We start from the raw sequence: 15501 nt of genomic DNA on the forward strand, positions 1-15501 counted from the left end.
ATTATTTACATTTATAATTAATTTATTAAAGCTCTTCACTCTACATACATTCTGGATTGTTTGATCCACAAAGTTATGTTTATGGATGGCATAAGTTTATCCATAAACTGCTTATTTAAAAAAGTACCATCAATCCTTCTGAAATACATTTTTCTTTATTTGTAATTAGTTTACATAAATATAAGTCAGCAGATCTTAATTAAATGTTCAGTTTGGTTTTAGTTTCAATGCAAATCATGAACTTCTTGTAGTTCTGATGTTTGTGAACTAACTAAACTTTATTTCCTGGTCAGGATTTAGCGTTTTGCTGATCGTTACCCACTTCAGCTGTGAAACAAAGACGCTCGGCCTTCAGTGAAACCAGTCAGATCCATTTTTCTGTCGACAGCAGCTCTGCATCCTGGGACAATTACAGCCAATTTATATCCGAGGGGTTGAGTCCAGTAGGGTATATCTGGTGAGACGGGCATTGTGTTGCAGTCTCTCAGAAAGTGGGGGCTGACAGAGATTAAACCTATTTAATTAAATACATTTCAAAATGTGTACTTTAGTACTTTTACTGGAATAAAACAGTCCAACCTGTACATTTATGTATTCTCCCCTCCAGGGGTTCTTCTGTGGGCTCTAGTGTCCCTTATATGAAAGTAGGCTGACAGAAAAGGGGGAAGACATGCAGCAAATTACTCCGGATCCGGGAATCGAACCCGCGACAGCCGCGTCAAGGACTCAAGGCTTCCAAATGTGGGTCACCCAACCTGTACTTTTAATAAAATATTTTTTCATACTAGTATCTGTAGGTCTAGTTCAGTAGAGAAAGTGAGTACTTTTGACACCTCTGTCTAAAAGACAAGCCAAACAACTTCTGGCCAATTTAGCTCCAAATTAAATATTTATTTGGGAAACAATTAAAACTAATTCAGGAATTCAACTACTAAACAAATGGAAGCCAACTAACTATACCTCACTTTCAAATATTGAATTCAACATATTTGAAATTCAATATTTCAAATTTTCAATTCAAATTTACATAATTTTTAAGCTTCAAATTCAAGTTAAATTTGATGCTAAATTTCAAATTTAGCTTTGAATTTTCAAGTTAATCAATATTCAAAATATTAAATTTGAAAGATAAATAAAGCTAGATAAATATTTATCTGGTGAATTAAATATTTAGTTTGGTAATCTTAACTATATAAATTTGTGACAGGTTGTGTGCACAGTCTTTACAAAACGATTCATGCTCAGAAGCACTCCAGCGTGAAGGAATTCAACAATTCTACAATCAATACAACAACAAAAATAATTTATTTGTCAAAATAGATTATTTCAATACAGATTAATTGTTACTGTCAATGCCGTGTGCGGTGCGGCTCTTGAACGCAACACGAACGATTCATCGCCCTCTGATTGGTCGATTCAGATCAGCTGGTTAGCTGTGAGCAGCGCCTGTTGGTTTTATTTTGTTGGGAAGCTGGTGCTCGCCTCTTGCAGCCTGATGCCTGGACTTTAGTCACAGGGAGTCCGGTTCCGATCCAATTCTTGGTACTGTGAACCGTCTCTGTGTCTGTGTCTCCAGTGAAATGCCGTCGCTTGAACCGAACGGAACCTCCAGTCACCTCAATGAGTTTGAGAAATTGTCGTGGCGGCCCTCTGTCCGCGATTCAGGTATGTAAACAAAACTAGTTGCTAGCAACAGCGTAGCCCGTAGCATATACAGCATCCCAACGGGAAGTTGTTTTGTTAATTGTGTCTTTGTATGTTGTGGTTATGCGCGTAAAGGTGACACAATGGGAGCTTTCTTTGTTCCCAACTCTGTTAGCTTTAGCCACAGGCCGGAGTTAGCCGCCGCTACTACGGAAGCATCACAAAAGGTTTTTTATTAGCACTTTTATTGGTATAATTTCATCAAGCGGTCTAGAGCATGTGACAGCGTAAAGGGGAAAACGCTGAAGGAACAGATCAGGACAAAACTGCAAATAATATTTTCTAAATGGGACCTATTAATTGGAAGTAATCATATTTTCAAAGATATTGGTATTTACGGCTGCTGTCATGGACGGAGCAGTAGAAAAAAAACCAAGAGACTAGCAGAGATCAACAGCTCAGCTGGGGTACAGTCTGCAAACACGAGGAAGTATAATATCCAAGTCTGCTCAGACAAGACAAAAATGTAACTTTTTGTCTATAGGCTTAGCACTGTGTGGTGGAAAACTAAAACTGCGTCACCCTAAATACTCCAAACCCACAACAAATCTTCTTTAGCAGGAAAAGATCTGTAGAGTGAAATGCCATCTGACTGAGCTTGAGATGTTTTCACAAAGGAAAATGGACGAGAAAACTCACATCTCTACATGTGCAAAGCAGTTATTGGCACAACTCACAAAGTCTGCTGCTGTAGTTAAAACAATGAGCAGTTCTACCACATAGGGCCAAATAAAAATTGTGAATAAGGTTAAAAAATGTAAACCAGTTCCCTTTAATTTCATAATTATGTGCTACTTTGTTTCGCCCTACTAGAAGAGAAAAACGTTGATCTTGTTTATTATTATTATCCCAGTTATTAACATGTATTATAGTTTATATAGCACTTTGGTCAGCTGAAGTTCTTTTAAGTTTGACTCTTGACTTTGTTTCTTTATTTTCAGGCTCCAAGAAGCGAGCACGATGGCTTCAGGCTCGGCGCATCTTCTCCCCAAACGGCCTCAACCTCCGGATCCCCAACAGGTTCCTGAAAGAAGGTACTGAAACTCCAGGGAAAAGAGATGGATTACGGATAGTCTATTCCTTAAAAATCCAGAGAAAGTCTGCAGCGGGTTAAGATTAAAACTTTTCCCACAGGACACTGCATACCTTCTGCCCGCAGTGGACACCGCTGTGTTGCAGACAGCTCTAACTTGTATGTGTTCGGAGGCTACAACCCCGACTTCGAGGAGGCGGGCGGGTCGGAGAATGAGGACTACCCTCTCTTCAGGGAACTCTGGCGGTTTCATTTCGCCACAGCCACCTGGCAGCAGATCCGCACAGAGGGCTACATGCCCACAGAGCTGGCGTCCATGTCAGGTAAGAACAGACGTGGCATGGTGGAAATAAGAGCAGGCTAGTGTGGGCACACAAATATGCTGTAAATGAAAGTCAAGCTTCTTGTACTTTCAATTTAAGTCTTTTAGAATATAAGCTTGTGTGATTAGTGCGTTTTTGAACCTCTAATTAAAGACAGTCCAAGTGAAAACTGCAGCTGGACACCTCTTAGATTATATTTCCATCAAGTATTGTCTCTTTATTGGACTAAGATGCTGGTTTGCATGATCTTGTTTTCTCAAATCAGATTTAATGTGGAACATGACGCCTAATAAATATCGCCTGAATATTTTAGGATGATGACTGACTAAATAATGAAATTTCTTCCTTAATTTTGTCTTCACTTAAAGTATTTTCTTTAAGCATGTGTCTCTTATTTCCTTTGTACCTGCTGCTGATTATGTCAGGAGAGAGGAAATGTGTGTTACATTATGGTAGTTTTCAGATTTGCAGGTTCTGGTAGACTGCTAGATTTAAATAACCAGAAAGGCGTGTATGAATATGCAAAATCTGAGATTATTTTTGTCCTGTGATTTTTATTTTGTGACAGCTTTATGCTGACAGTCGGAGTTAAATCATGTTTTGTCTCTTAGCTGTCTTGCACGGCAACAACTTGCTTGTGTTTGGTGGCACCGGGATTCCCTTCGGTGAAAACAACAGCAACGACGTCCACGTCTGCAATGTCCTGTACAAACGATGGAACCTACTGAACTGCAAGGGGAAGAAACCAAATAAGATCTATGGACAGGTACCGTTTCTGTCTAGACCTCAGCGCTGTGATGAGTGTTGGCGTTTTCCTTTACCAATCTCTCATCGGACGCTTTGTTTCCAGGCGATGGTCATTATAAACGGCTACCTGTACGTGTTTGGAGGCACAACGGGCTACCTCTACAGCACAGACCTGCACCGGTTGGATCTGAGCACCAGGGAGTGGACCCACCTCAAGCCCAAAAACACACCGTTAGATCTACCTGATGAGAGGTCAGTGAGTTCAGAGCCATCAGACATCAGGGTTTATTCTGACCGTCATGTCCAGAATATCACAGCGGATAAAGACAGATTGAGTTCTGTTTTTCAGGTACAGACACGAGCTGGCTCAAGACAGACAGAGAATATACATTTTAGGAGGTGGAACCTCATGGATGTCATATCCATTAGATAAAGTAAGAAGAACAAGAATGAAAAACTTGGCATGAACTCCTCACTGTTTGACATTAAACTAGATTAAATGTTTTTTGCTTTAGAGTCAGATAGAGGTAGCAAAGTTACTCTAGTTGCTAAATGTCAGAATAATAAAGTCTTTCTTTAGTTTTGGTATCAGTGCCTTTCAAACTGTATGACTTGAGTCAAATGATTTTGGTTTCCTGCCTTGAGTCTCTCTATAATCTGGAGATTTGGCCTTTGCTTCGGGCAGAACTGATGTAACAGAGTCGGGTTTGTTAACTACACAACTCAAACACTCCTGTTGTTTAACTCTGCCTCCACATCTTTCTTTTTTAAGCCTAAACTTTCTGGCTAATATCTTAAATTGTCTTAATTTTTCCATTTCCGTCTCCCCTCACAATTTGATGCTGCTACTCCTGTCCCCCACAGTTGGAATGGTCTTACGTTTCTCCTTTTTTCCTCCAGATTCTAATAAAAGTCATCATAACCAAACATTTCAGTGATAATTTAATCATACAACAAATGGTCTCTAAAAAATAGTAATTTCATTGTAGGTAGCCATCTTTTATAAGATCCTTTGCTCCTATTCTAGTATAGTTTTGCATATTTTGCACCAGATTGTGATCATATCTGGGCCTCCTTCCTAAACAGAATGATCACTGGACTTTTCCATTGTTTGTGGCATCTTGAATTATCTATAATTGAATCCAAGAATGAACCAGGCATGGAGTTTCACAATTCTTTTCCTGATATCTTGGGCCCTTAAAAAGTCTTCACATCATTAGTGTGGCTGTTCCAAATGGTTTAAAGGCTTAATAATTTTAGTTTAAATGAGGTAAATTTGGTTTCTTTTGTCATTCTGGCATCTTGCAAATAGAAATCATCTTAGTAGTCCTAACTCACCTAAAATGGGAAAAGTTTAGTCTGGTTTAATGTCGGACAGCAAGGTAAACATTTTGTCTTTTTATCTTTAATGAGTAAATATTTGGATTCAAGTTTTAAGTGTGTATTTTCATAATTTCATTTCTGCTCATCAGATTCATGCATATAACTTGGAGACTAATTACTGGGAAGAAATTGTAACCAAACCCCATGAAAAAACAGGTATGTTCTTGTTTTTCCTTCCTCTGCTTTTAAGCCAAATGTTGGTTTTATGAACTCTGTTAAGATTTTAAATCTCGTCACTGCAGGTTATCCTGCTGCTCGCAGGTGTCACAGTTGCGTTCAGGTCAAAGACGGTAAGCAGACTTTCACACAACATTAACACGACACACACGCCTGAAATGCTGGATTTAACCTTTTATCTTTGCCTGTTTGTGCATTCAGACGTGTTTATATGTGGAGGTTATAACGGCGAGCTCATCCTGTCAGACTTGTGGAAGATAAACCTTCAGACCTTTCAGTGGATGAAGCTGCCCGCCGTGATGCCGGAACCGGCCTACTTTCACTCGGCAGCTGTCACTCCGGTCAGTAACTGAGAGTTTTAATTGCTAATTAATGGATTATATTTTTGTCAATCAGAATTCTGTGGCTGATTTTCAGCCATTGGTTTATTGTAGCAGATCTTTGTAAAGTTCAGTTGCTGCTCTGCTGTGGTGTCTGTACAGAAATCAGCCCTGAGCTTTGACACATGATGTGTGTCAAAGTTAATGTCAGACTATTTAAAGTGTCTTTAGCATCTTTAGCTAAAGATGCCATGAAAATTACAAAACCAACATTGGTATAATCTAGACACTGGGGATTCTTAACTGCTCTAAAATTTCCAAAAAGGTCACACATTTCCAAATCTAGCAGTTCCAGGTCAGACAGAGGTTGTAAGTTTAAAATAATATAGTGGCTCGCCTTCGCTTTACTTAGCCTTCTTGTTATCTGCTGATCTAATTTATGACCCATTTTGATTACAAAAGACACATTTACATTAGTTTAATTTCTTGAAACATTTCTCAATTTAAAAAAGTTGAGAAATGCCAAATGTACATTAATGAAAAAGCTTTAAAGTTCAGTCAAGCCAGAGGAATATAAAAAAATACATTTACATGGAAAATATATGGATTACTGAAGAAACGGTAAATTATAATGAAAACAGTATTTCATTATGCAGAGTATGCGTTGAAAGTCAAAGACACGGTTATCTACGGAGTGAAAGGGGTTTTGAGTTGATGACCATTACGATCTTGGAGTATTCTATATTCCACTCATTCATACACAAATAGAGAACGGCTGCAACTAAAGATTATTTTAGTAATTGATTATTATATCAGGTATTCTAACCATTAATTGGTTGGATAAAAAATTGGCACATTGTGCATATTTTTTTAATTTAACCACTTATGCCTTTTTTCATACAATATTAAAAATACATTAAATGATTCAAAACAAATAATTCTGTTTCTTTTTTAAATAAGAAAATAAAGATTTTATTTTGTTACATAATTTGAACCAGATGAAGCTAAAGCTATTCCGCTTGAGACGTTCTGGGTAGGACATATTTACAGACAACGGTGCTTGTTTTTCCTTTTAAATGCAAAAAATTATATTTTTTTGTACAGTTTTGGCTTGATTGCTGCTCTGAGTGTTTTGTTTTTTCTTTTTTCAGGAAATGGCCTATTTTTTGAGTCTGTATACTTCAATTAATTGTCAATAAGTTGACGATCTTTTCAAATTTTGATTTATCACAATTAATCTGATTAATTGTTTAAGCCCTAAAATGGAGGAAATTGCATAGTGTTGTAATTCTTCTCCAGAGTAGCAGCTAGTCAGCTAAACCAGCTCGTGTGGTTTTCATGAGGTCAATATGTGCAGAGCTTCAGGCCACGGTATTGTCCATCCACTGGTTTAATGTGGTTTTTGGTTGTTGTTCCTCCTTCAGGCTGGCTGCATGTACATCCACGGCGGTGTTGTCAACATGTCTGGGAACCAAAGGACTGCCTCTCTGTATAAAGTGTGGCTGGTGGTGCCCAGTCTGCTGGAAATGACCTGGGAGAAGCTGTTGAAATTGTTCCCTCACCTAACGCAGCTGTCCACCCTTCAGCTGCTGAGCCTGGGACTGACACATTCACTAATTCAGAGGCTTAAATAGGCTGAACACACAGACCAACCAAACGGAGAAGGATGAAGACTGACACTAAAGTTGGTTGTAAGTAGGTCAAAGACGGCTTGGTGACGTTAGCTGGGAAAATACTTTGTTTTTGTCGTCGTTCTTTTCTGTTAGAAATTCAAATGTCCATCCAAGGCAGTGAAGTGGTGCACATGTAAAACTTAACTTGTAATTTAAAACCTCTGTGCACATTCCTTTTACATGTCCCAGAAACGTGTAAAATATTAATGTAAATACAAAAAAAAACAAAAAACAGTTCAAACAAACTAAATATGGCTGCAGGCAGTGTGAGTTAACATTTTGCTGTCTTCTGCACCCAGCTGCAGTGCTGAATCCGATGAGATTTCTCACTTGGACCACATTTTCCAGCAGATGAAATCTGCATCTGGTTTATACGTACTTGGTTAGGAACCAATTGTCAGTAAATAATTCTCGACTGAACACAAATCTGAGAGGCCTTCAAAGATGTCTAACTGGGGCAGTTGTTGTTTAAGACGCTATGATGTGTTTTGCTATTGAGCATTTCAAACTGAAAAATGATCCATTCATTCATAATGTTTTGCTTCTGTGATCAGAGGAAAACCCAGCAGCCTCTTTTTAAAGGCTCACTGTGAAACTTCTGGTGCCTCTACAACCATTTCATTGCCTCTGGGTTCCTACGCAGCTTCCAGTACAAAAGTCCGCACATTTCCAGACTCAAATTTCCAGATTTTTCTGTCAATGCTTTGACAATTACAAAGCAAAGCTTCAGTAGTGCAGTAAAGGGCTATTCCACTACTTTTTAAGTATCTAGACTAATTTGGATCTTTTGGGACTAAATTTAGTTCTTTAAAACACAATGTGTGAACTTTTACACTTCATTCTGTTATGCCTAAACCAGGCCTACTTTAAAAACTTACTTTGTTTACTAAAACCCATAAAAGTAGTGAGAAGGACCCTTTTTGATTCTGTTTATTTGCCTATTTGATGGCAACTCAAAAATCAAAATTTTTGAGTTGCCATTAAATGTCAGACTCAATTAGTGATGGGGAAAATCTAAGACAAATAAAATAAAGATTTCAATAAATATCTTGGCTTTTTTTTAAAATTGTATTTTCTGATATTTTAAAAACTAGTTTCAAAAAAAAGTCTGGAAATTGATTTTTTTTCTGTACTTAGTTTTCTGTTACATTTTTCAGATGTGGAAATAGGAACCCAGTTTCTTGGTCGTGAATTTGCACGATATCCACCACAGTTCTCTGTTATTTTCCTTTCTGCATTTGGTGCCTTTCATCCCTCAAATTGCAGATTATTCAAACTTTATTTGTATTTTTAGGAAGGATATGAACTTATTTTGAACCACGGCGATGGTTCTCCACACTTGAGCCTTCAGATGCTGTTCCTGGTTCCTCAGGAGGAACTCCAGCAGACTTTACAGAAACTTTTTAATTATTTATTTTAAACACTGTGCTGCTCATTTCATCAACTGGTGACGACATGTCCTGTATCGGTTGCCTCTTTTGTTCCTGACCCCATTTCCAGTTTTTGCATTGTAACATGCTGTAATGTTTCTGTTCAGTCTTTAGGTGGTGTTTGTATCTTAAGCTGCTGTGTAATTCTGCAGTTCTCGTCAGTGCGTGTGACGTACTCAGGATATTAAAAACTGTGATAGGTGTGAAGTGCTCTGCAGACAAACCAAACGTAGGAAAACTTAATTAGGCGATACTGTGTTGATGTTTCCAGACAGGCCTTTTTATTTGTCACCAAAACTGTTACGGTTGATGCTTTTGAATTGTTTTAACCCCCCATCCTCCTCTCTCTTTTTTTTTTTGAGATTTTGTGGCCTTATTTATGCTTGAAGCTCAAATGTATCAACCTGATTAAGTTTTAATTCTGTGAAAGTGAAATCTTCTGCTTGCATATGGTCTGCATGTCGCTTTGTACAGAATCCTCTCGGGAACAAATGGATGTTTCCTCAGAGGAAAATATGGCTGCATTGTTTTGTAAATCTTGTTCTCTGGTCTGTGCAAACAATAAAAACAGGCAGCTGTGTGTTTTTTTTTTTTTGTGTTTCTTTTAAGAAACTTTGTGTAGATATGTTTTATTTCTGCTCAAGCTCAATCGGTCTGCAGTAGTACGCAGGTTAATCCTCATCAACCATGTAATAAAACTTATTCAACTCAAACAGAAAAACTTATTCATCTTATTAAAGAAAAGGAGGTATTTCGAACTTTGTTAAATTTGATTGTTTAAAGCCCTTTTTTGTAATTTATGTTTTGTGTATACCTAAATTTTAACCAAATCATAAAATAAACTGCTCAGTGTTATAATTATTGTAAATCACATAAATTAACTTTTATTGAGATTCACTTTTACAAACTTTCACAATCCTTTCTAGAAATGTTTTAAATATGTTTATGTATTTTGTACCCGTTTAAAAATACTACTTTTTAATCCTTCATATTTTTAAAAAGGGACTATTTCTTTAAAATAAATCAACTCAACTATACATTACACATCTATCAATATTGTTTACAAGTTATAATAGTGCATTTAGTAGCACCTACCTGAGTTAATTTTGTTTGCATGGAGAAAATGCTTCAGATTTCACCCATCAACACTCAGAAAACCCCACAGAGATTCTGTGCAACTGATATTTGCTCATTTTGAGTCTTTCATATTTAAAAAAAAAAATTTTTTTAAAGTGCTAATTGAGATGAAACTTGGTTCTGTTCTCAACAGCCAGATGGAGACGGAGCAAAGTAATACAAAGCCAGGAGGATGAGGTAGACCACCACCAGGGCTGTACCTGAAGAGACACAAATGACCAGAAGTAAAAAATAAAATAACATACAGTGAGATTTCAGACACAGAGGTTGCTTTCACAGTGGGAATAAACTAAAGCTGCTGAGACATTTCCTCTATAACATCAGTGTCAAACTCATTTTGGGCCAAATCAAGATCATGAATGCTCTTAAAGGGTTGCTTGTGCCAGAATGCATTGATCAAACCTGTTCACAAGCTGCTAAAATATCAAAAAATTATTAAAATCAAATACGTTTTTGAGAAAAATCTCCAATAAACTCAAAAGTGTGGGGATTTGTTGATTTTGTGTGAATTTCCACGATATTTCTCAAGAAACTGCAGGGATTGGTTGGTATAATTTGGCAGTAAGCAGATAAAAGCTGCTTTGATTTGATTAATATCAGGGCCTCATAAAAAACTATGGTGGGCACAATTTGGCCCACAGACCTTGAGTTTGATCTATAACAACTATGATATAGAGGTAATATAGTTATACCAAAAATATCCAGTACAAACAAATGAATGCGGCATTGTTTTACACCCGAACACAATCAGCATGTCTAAGTGTCAAACTAAGTGAGCGCAGCTTTAAAAAGCTTTAAAAAGATTTTAAAAATTTAATTTGAGAGAATTCCCAGCAACTGCTAAGCTCAATTTGGGAACATTAATGTTTTTCATGCAGCTGCAGCCCAGAACCAGATCCCCAGGTCAGAGAAACCGGATAACTCTGAACCCAAACTACTAACAACATATGAGATGCAAATCTAAGGAATCGGAGATGAGGGTGGATTTTCTAACACCTGCACATGCTGCATTCAGGTACAACACCAGGCAGCTGAAATATCAAAACAACTCCAAAGTGATTTTAATATGTTTTATCTTCAAATATGAATATAGTTTTATTTTGTTAACCTTGACCGTTTTCAAGTGATTCTATTTTTTTGCATCATCTATCCATCAACTTGGTGAAAAAGTTGCAGATTAACAGCAACATATTTAGATTTTAAGTTAACAGAAAAGCACTAATCTACTCAAGAGATGTATCAGAATGCATGATGTATCGACATTAACGCAGATACCAGCTGATGTGTTGTAAATTTTAACATAATCAGTCCCAAAAGTAAAACTGGGTTGATATTAATACCCAATATTTATATATTTTTTTGGGTTGTTTAACAGAAGCAGAGAGGAAATGTCTGCGATGTGACTCACATCATGCGAGTCAAAAGCATAGGGAAATGTACGTAATATATAGTATTGATAAATATCGGCTTTTGGCCATATCGGCTATATTAATATCTGGTATTTTCAGCCCAAATTTCTATATTAACGTAGAAATGTGTACACAGATTCTCAGTTGAGGAACTATCATGCAACCATACCACATATTTTATTGCTGGTGTGACATCACACACAGTCAGAGTTGCTCCTGCAGGAATAATTTTACATAACATAATTAGCATTTTTCTTTAGGTAGCTTTAATACTCCTGTCCTGTTTATGTAACTTCTGTACTGAACCTGCAGTTTAACTCTTAAAGGCTAGAATCAGATACTGTAAATAAAGCAATCATTCAGATAAACCAACACCTCTGATGTGTGTTGTTGCCCCAAGTCTTAATTTCATTTTGTAAGCATCCAGTTGATCAGGACTCACCCTGGAAATAATCCGACTTGCCATCCACGAAGATGTAGTTGACCAGGATGACACTGAAAATGCTGGCCCACAAGTGCTGATCGCTGAAGAGCAGCACAAAGCCCACATCCTATTGACAAAAAAGCAGAAACAGGTTATCAGTTTAAATTTTTATTAACTAAATTATAAGAAGAGGGAGGAAAGTGACATACACAGAAGGCATTAAAAAAGACCAGTATTGGAATCTGCAGCATGCAGACCTGCACAGCTATGCATCTTCCAACCTCCAAACTGGGGAGGAAACATAGCAAATGTAAGGAATAGAAACCAGTTTGTAGCTTTCCATCTCTAGTACGACTCAAGTGACCTTAAGCTGATGTTGTTCTGGAGTGCGAACTGGATCCCATTAACAATCTCTGGGATCTCGGGGACCATTGCGAGAACCGTCACCCCGATGAAGTACTACAGGAGGAAAGATGTAGGGAGGGTCAGCACAGTCAGGAAAGAGTCTGAGCATGCTCAGATGGCGGGAGACTGACCTGAGAGACGTTGGGCTGGTTGAGAATGGGCTGGATGTGCTCGGTGGCGAGGTCGGCACAAGCGGACGTGAGAACGGTGGCCACAATGAGGATGAGCAGAGACCTCCAGCGGGACCAGTGGACCACCGTCCCATGATGAACGGTCTCTGATGAGACACAAATTATCGTGTGAACATCAGGGTTTACTGTAAACCGGACTGGATTTGATGTTGATTTGGGGCTTTATTTATTTTCTACAGTTCTTCCCTATAAGTCTAACCTCAGCATTGTTAAAGTCAGGACCTTCCAGAAGCTTATTGTTACGTTTTTTATCCATTCCAAACCATTTTTGGGGGGAAGCTTGAGAACATCCACCTGTATCAAAGTTTCAACCATCTTAACAAAAACCGCTTTTACTGATGAACAAGAAAAATGTACGAACCGCCAGAAATTAAGCCCATCTTAATCCAAAACACACCTGAACACCAGACTGAAGAAGAAGCTTTTGCGCCAAAACTAACATTTTCCCACTGCCTACATGGACAAACCAAGCTTATTCTGGAAAAAGGTTTTAACCTCAAATGAGACAATGATTGAACTATTTGGTCTCAATGACATAAAGTATGTCTTCCAAACTGTCAAGCTCAGAGGTGGGAGGCTCATGCTGTGGGGCTGTTTTGCTTCCAGAGGTACAAACAGGAAGGGATACTAAGTAAGAAGGGTGACATCCAAATTTCAATCTCTAGACGGCTGAAATGAGGACACAGATGAGTTTCCCTACAGGATCCCAAACAGACAGCAGAACTTGTTGTCTGGCTAACATTAAGCTTCTTTGATGGTCGATCTAAATCCATACAAACAATCTATCAACAGCTTTTACCATCCGATGCCGTACGTCTCAAACACATGACTCAAAGCTACGTATGTGTGTAAAGCTCTGCCCTGAACAGTAACAATGAAGCGTTGTTAGTTTGCCGTTCGATGGGAGTCGTGTGCGAGTCTCACCTTGCCCTTCTCCAACATGGATGTTATAAATGTGCGAATGCGTCTTCAGAGTGAATATCAGTCCAATGATGTAGGCAGCAGGCAGGAGGGCAGACACAGTGTACACCAGAGGCCTAACAAGAACACACAGCCAAACACAAAGGCTTAGTTTTAACCCTGAACTCTGGAAGAAGAGCATGAACAATTTTCCAGACTTTGTCATCTTTTTCTATTGTCTACAAGTTATGTCTTTCTGTCAAACCTCCTTCTTTTACTCCTTTCTCATCCCCTTATTTCCACCCTCCATCACTAAATATTTCATTTCCTGTTTTTTCTTTGCTTCCTCATCTCCTTCCTGGTTTTCTAGTAACAATCCTTCTTTCCTTATGTTCTTTGTTCTTCCATTCTTTTCTTTTCTCCTACCTATTCTCATCCTTTTACATTTACCTTGTGCCCTTTCTGTCTTTCTCCTCTTTCTTGTGACATTCTGTCCTTCTTTCCCATCCTCCCTTCCTTGTGTGATTCTTCCCCGTTTCCAGTTTTTTCCAGGTTCCACACATTTAGCCAACCATTATAGAAATAGCTGACATAACCTTACACTGATCTTTAGTATTTTACATTTAAAATTAACACAGAACTAAAAACTTTTCCTTTTGTTCATCCTCTTTTCCTCCCCCATGCCCTTCCTTATTTTTTTTGTGATGTTACCATTTTACGTCCTTGTCTCTGTTCTTTCTTTCTCCTGTTCTTCTTCCCTCTCCTTTCATTCAGCTTGGTGTCTTTCCACATTTTTAGCCTACCAACTGTAGAAATATCTGCCACAACCTCACAGTGATCTTTACTCTTTTATATTTTATAAACTGAGAACTCTGGAAAGTCGAATCTGGAAAAGTCTGAAATTTAAGCTATAAGAATAAAGCAGCACTCACTGGATGTGGTCACGAAACAGAGTGCCATTTTTCTGAGAAAACAAGACAAAAATCAGTCTTAAAGGCAGCAGTAAATATAAGTGACCATGTTAGAGCAGCAGTCTGTGAGCTCTTGACATCTACTGACCAGATCGTAGTGGCAGTTGTGGCACACAAACGGGCCGCTGGCGTTGCTCGAGCCGTTTCCTCCCGTGGCGTTGGTGCAGGCGTCACACACCAGGTTCCCGTACGCCTTGGAGAAAAGCGTGGGGGCAAAAACACCTGCAAGACACAGAAAAAAATAACCTTATTCGACTAATTTAGACAACAAAAAAAATCCTAATTCTTTGCTGATCACTAACAACTTTGTTACTACATTGGAGTGAAATACAGACCATCTCAAGCTTTTCTCTGTCTTCTTAGATCCATTTATTGTTCACCTTAAGATAACATCCAGATTTGTTGGAAAGCGTCCCAAACAAAACTGGCTGCTACTTAAATACTAAATACTCGCCTCCCACAGAGATGAAGAGCAATGCAGAGCTCACTCCCGCAGATCGACTGTTGAATCTTTGCTCGCTGTGTTTCAGGCCCCCGATTATCATGCAGATGCCCTAAAAATAAAAACATGTTTTATCCAAGAAACACTGGAAATTTTTTAATACATCCTGAATAATTTTTTAAATTAAATTTGAGAAACTTATTTGGTTATTTTATGTTAGCTAAAACAAGCAAAAAAAAATTAAAATATTTATTCATTTGCACAAGTTTAACAACTAACTAGAAGTGCATCTCAGTAAATTAGAGTATGAAGGGAAAGGTTTATTTATTTGTGTTTATATGAATCCCACAGGGTGGTATATATACAGTATCTAAAGTGTTATTTTCTGGTAAGTTTGATAATTATGACTCAGCAAATGAGAACTCAAAATATTTTTTATCAGCTACTTTGAATATTCCAGTAGACAAATAAAAAGGATTTGTAATAAAAAAATGTCTTCTGTATGAATTACTCCCTCAGGTGTTAAGGAAGCGCAGGTTCCTTTAATAGCCTCCAGCTCATCTTCTTTTAACAAAACTACATAGACTCTCTATGAGATTTAGGTCAGGGACATTCGTTCCTCAATTAAATACACTGATACCATGTTTACTAAACTAGATGTTGGTGTCACAACCTGTTGGACAATTAAATCAGCATTTTCATAAAGCTTGCAAAAAGCACAAAGAATAAAAAGGTTTCCAATAAATAGATTTTCTTGTGCACCTTTTTCTATCATTCTATCACACTTTTTTCCTTTCACTCAACTTTACGCCTGGCTACAGAACCCAGTGAA

The 15501-nt window shown here is 37.9% G+C and overlaps 2 protein-coding genes across 3 annotated transcripts in view; one reads left to right on the forward strand and one right to left on the reverse strand.

Moving 5' to 3' along the window:
- Positions 1 to 1419: 1419 nt before the first annotated feature.
- On the forward strand, positions 1420 to 9370 carry LOC114154439 (kelch domain-containing protein 10-like). Its single transcript, XM_028033538.1, has 10 exons — positions 1420 to 1665; positions 2646 to 2738; positions 2839 to 3060; positions 3672 to 3826; positions 3911 to 4059; positions 4157 to 4241; positions 5280 to 5346; positions 5433 to 5480; positions 5569 to 5708; positions 7112 to 9370. The coding sequence occupies exons 1-10, from the start codon at positions 1581 to 1583 to the stop codon at positions 7319 to 7321; spliced, it is 1254 nt and encodes a 417-aa protein (XP_027889339.1). The 5' UTR covers positions 1420 to 1580; the 3' UTR covers positions 7322 to 9370.
- The window catches only part of LOC114154420 (low affinity vacuolar monovalent cation/H(+) antiporter-like), a 31555-nt gene continuing 25192 nt past the window's right edge, over positions 9139 to 15501 (reverse strand). For both annotated transcript variants that reach the window (XM_028033498.1, XM_028033507.1), the window contains exons 12-20: positions 14682 to 14781; positions 14316 to 14449; positions 14189 to 14220; positions 13281 to 13393; positions 12297 to 12442; positions 12125 to 12219; positions 11970 to 12048; positions 11779 to 11887; positions 9139 to 10127 (exon numbers count right to left, since the gene is read on the reverse strand). In XM_028033498.1, coding sequence (XP_027889299.1) covers positions 10054 to 10127; positions 11779 to 11887; positions 11970 to 12048; positions 12125 to 12219; positions 12297 to 12442; positions 13281 to 13393; positions 14189 to 14220; positions 14316 to 14449; positions 14682 to 14781 — 882 coding nt within the window. In that variant the 3' untranslated portion in view covers positions 9139 to 10053. The remainder of the gene's footprint in view (positions 10128 to 11778; positions 11888 to 11969; positions 12049 to 12124; positions 12220 to 12296; positions 12443 to 13280; positions 13394 to 14188; positions 14221 to 14315; positions 14450 to 14681; positions 14782 to 15501) is intronic.

This window comes from Xiphophorus couchianus, chromosome 2 (genome assembly GCF_001444195.1).
Source record: "Xiphophorus couchianus chromosome 2, X_couchianus-1.0, whole genome shotgun sequence".
Lineage (NCBI taxonomy): Eukaryota > Metazoa > Chordata > Actinopteri > Cyprinodontiformes > Poeciliidae > Xiphophorus > Xiphophorus couchianus.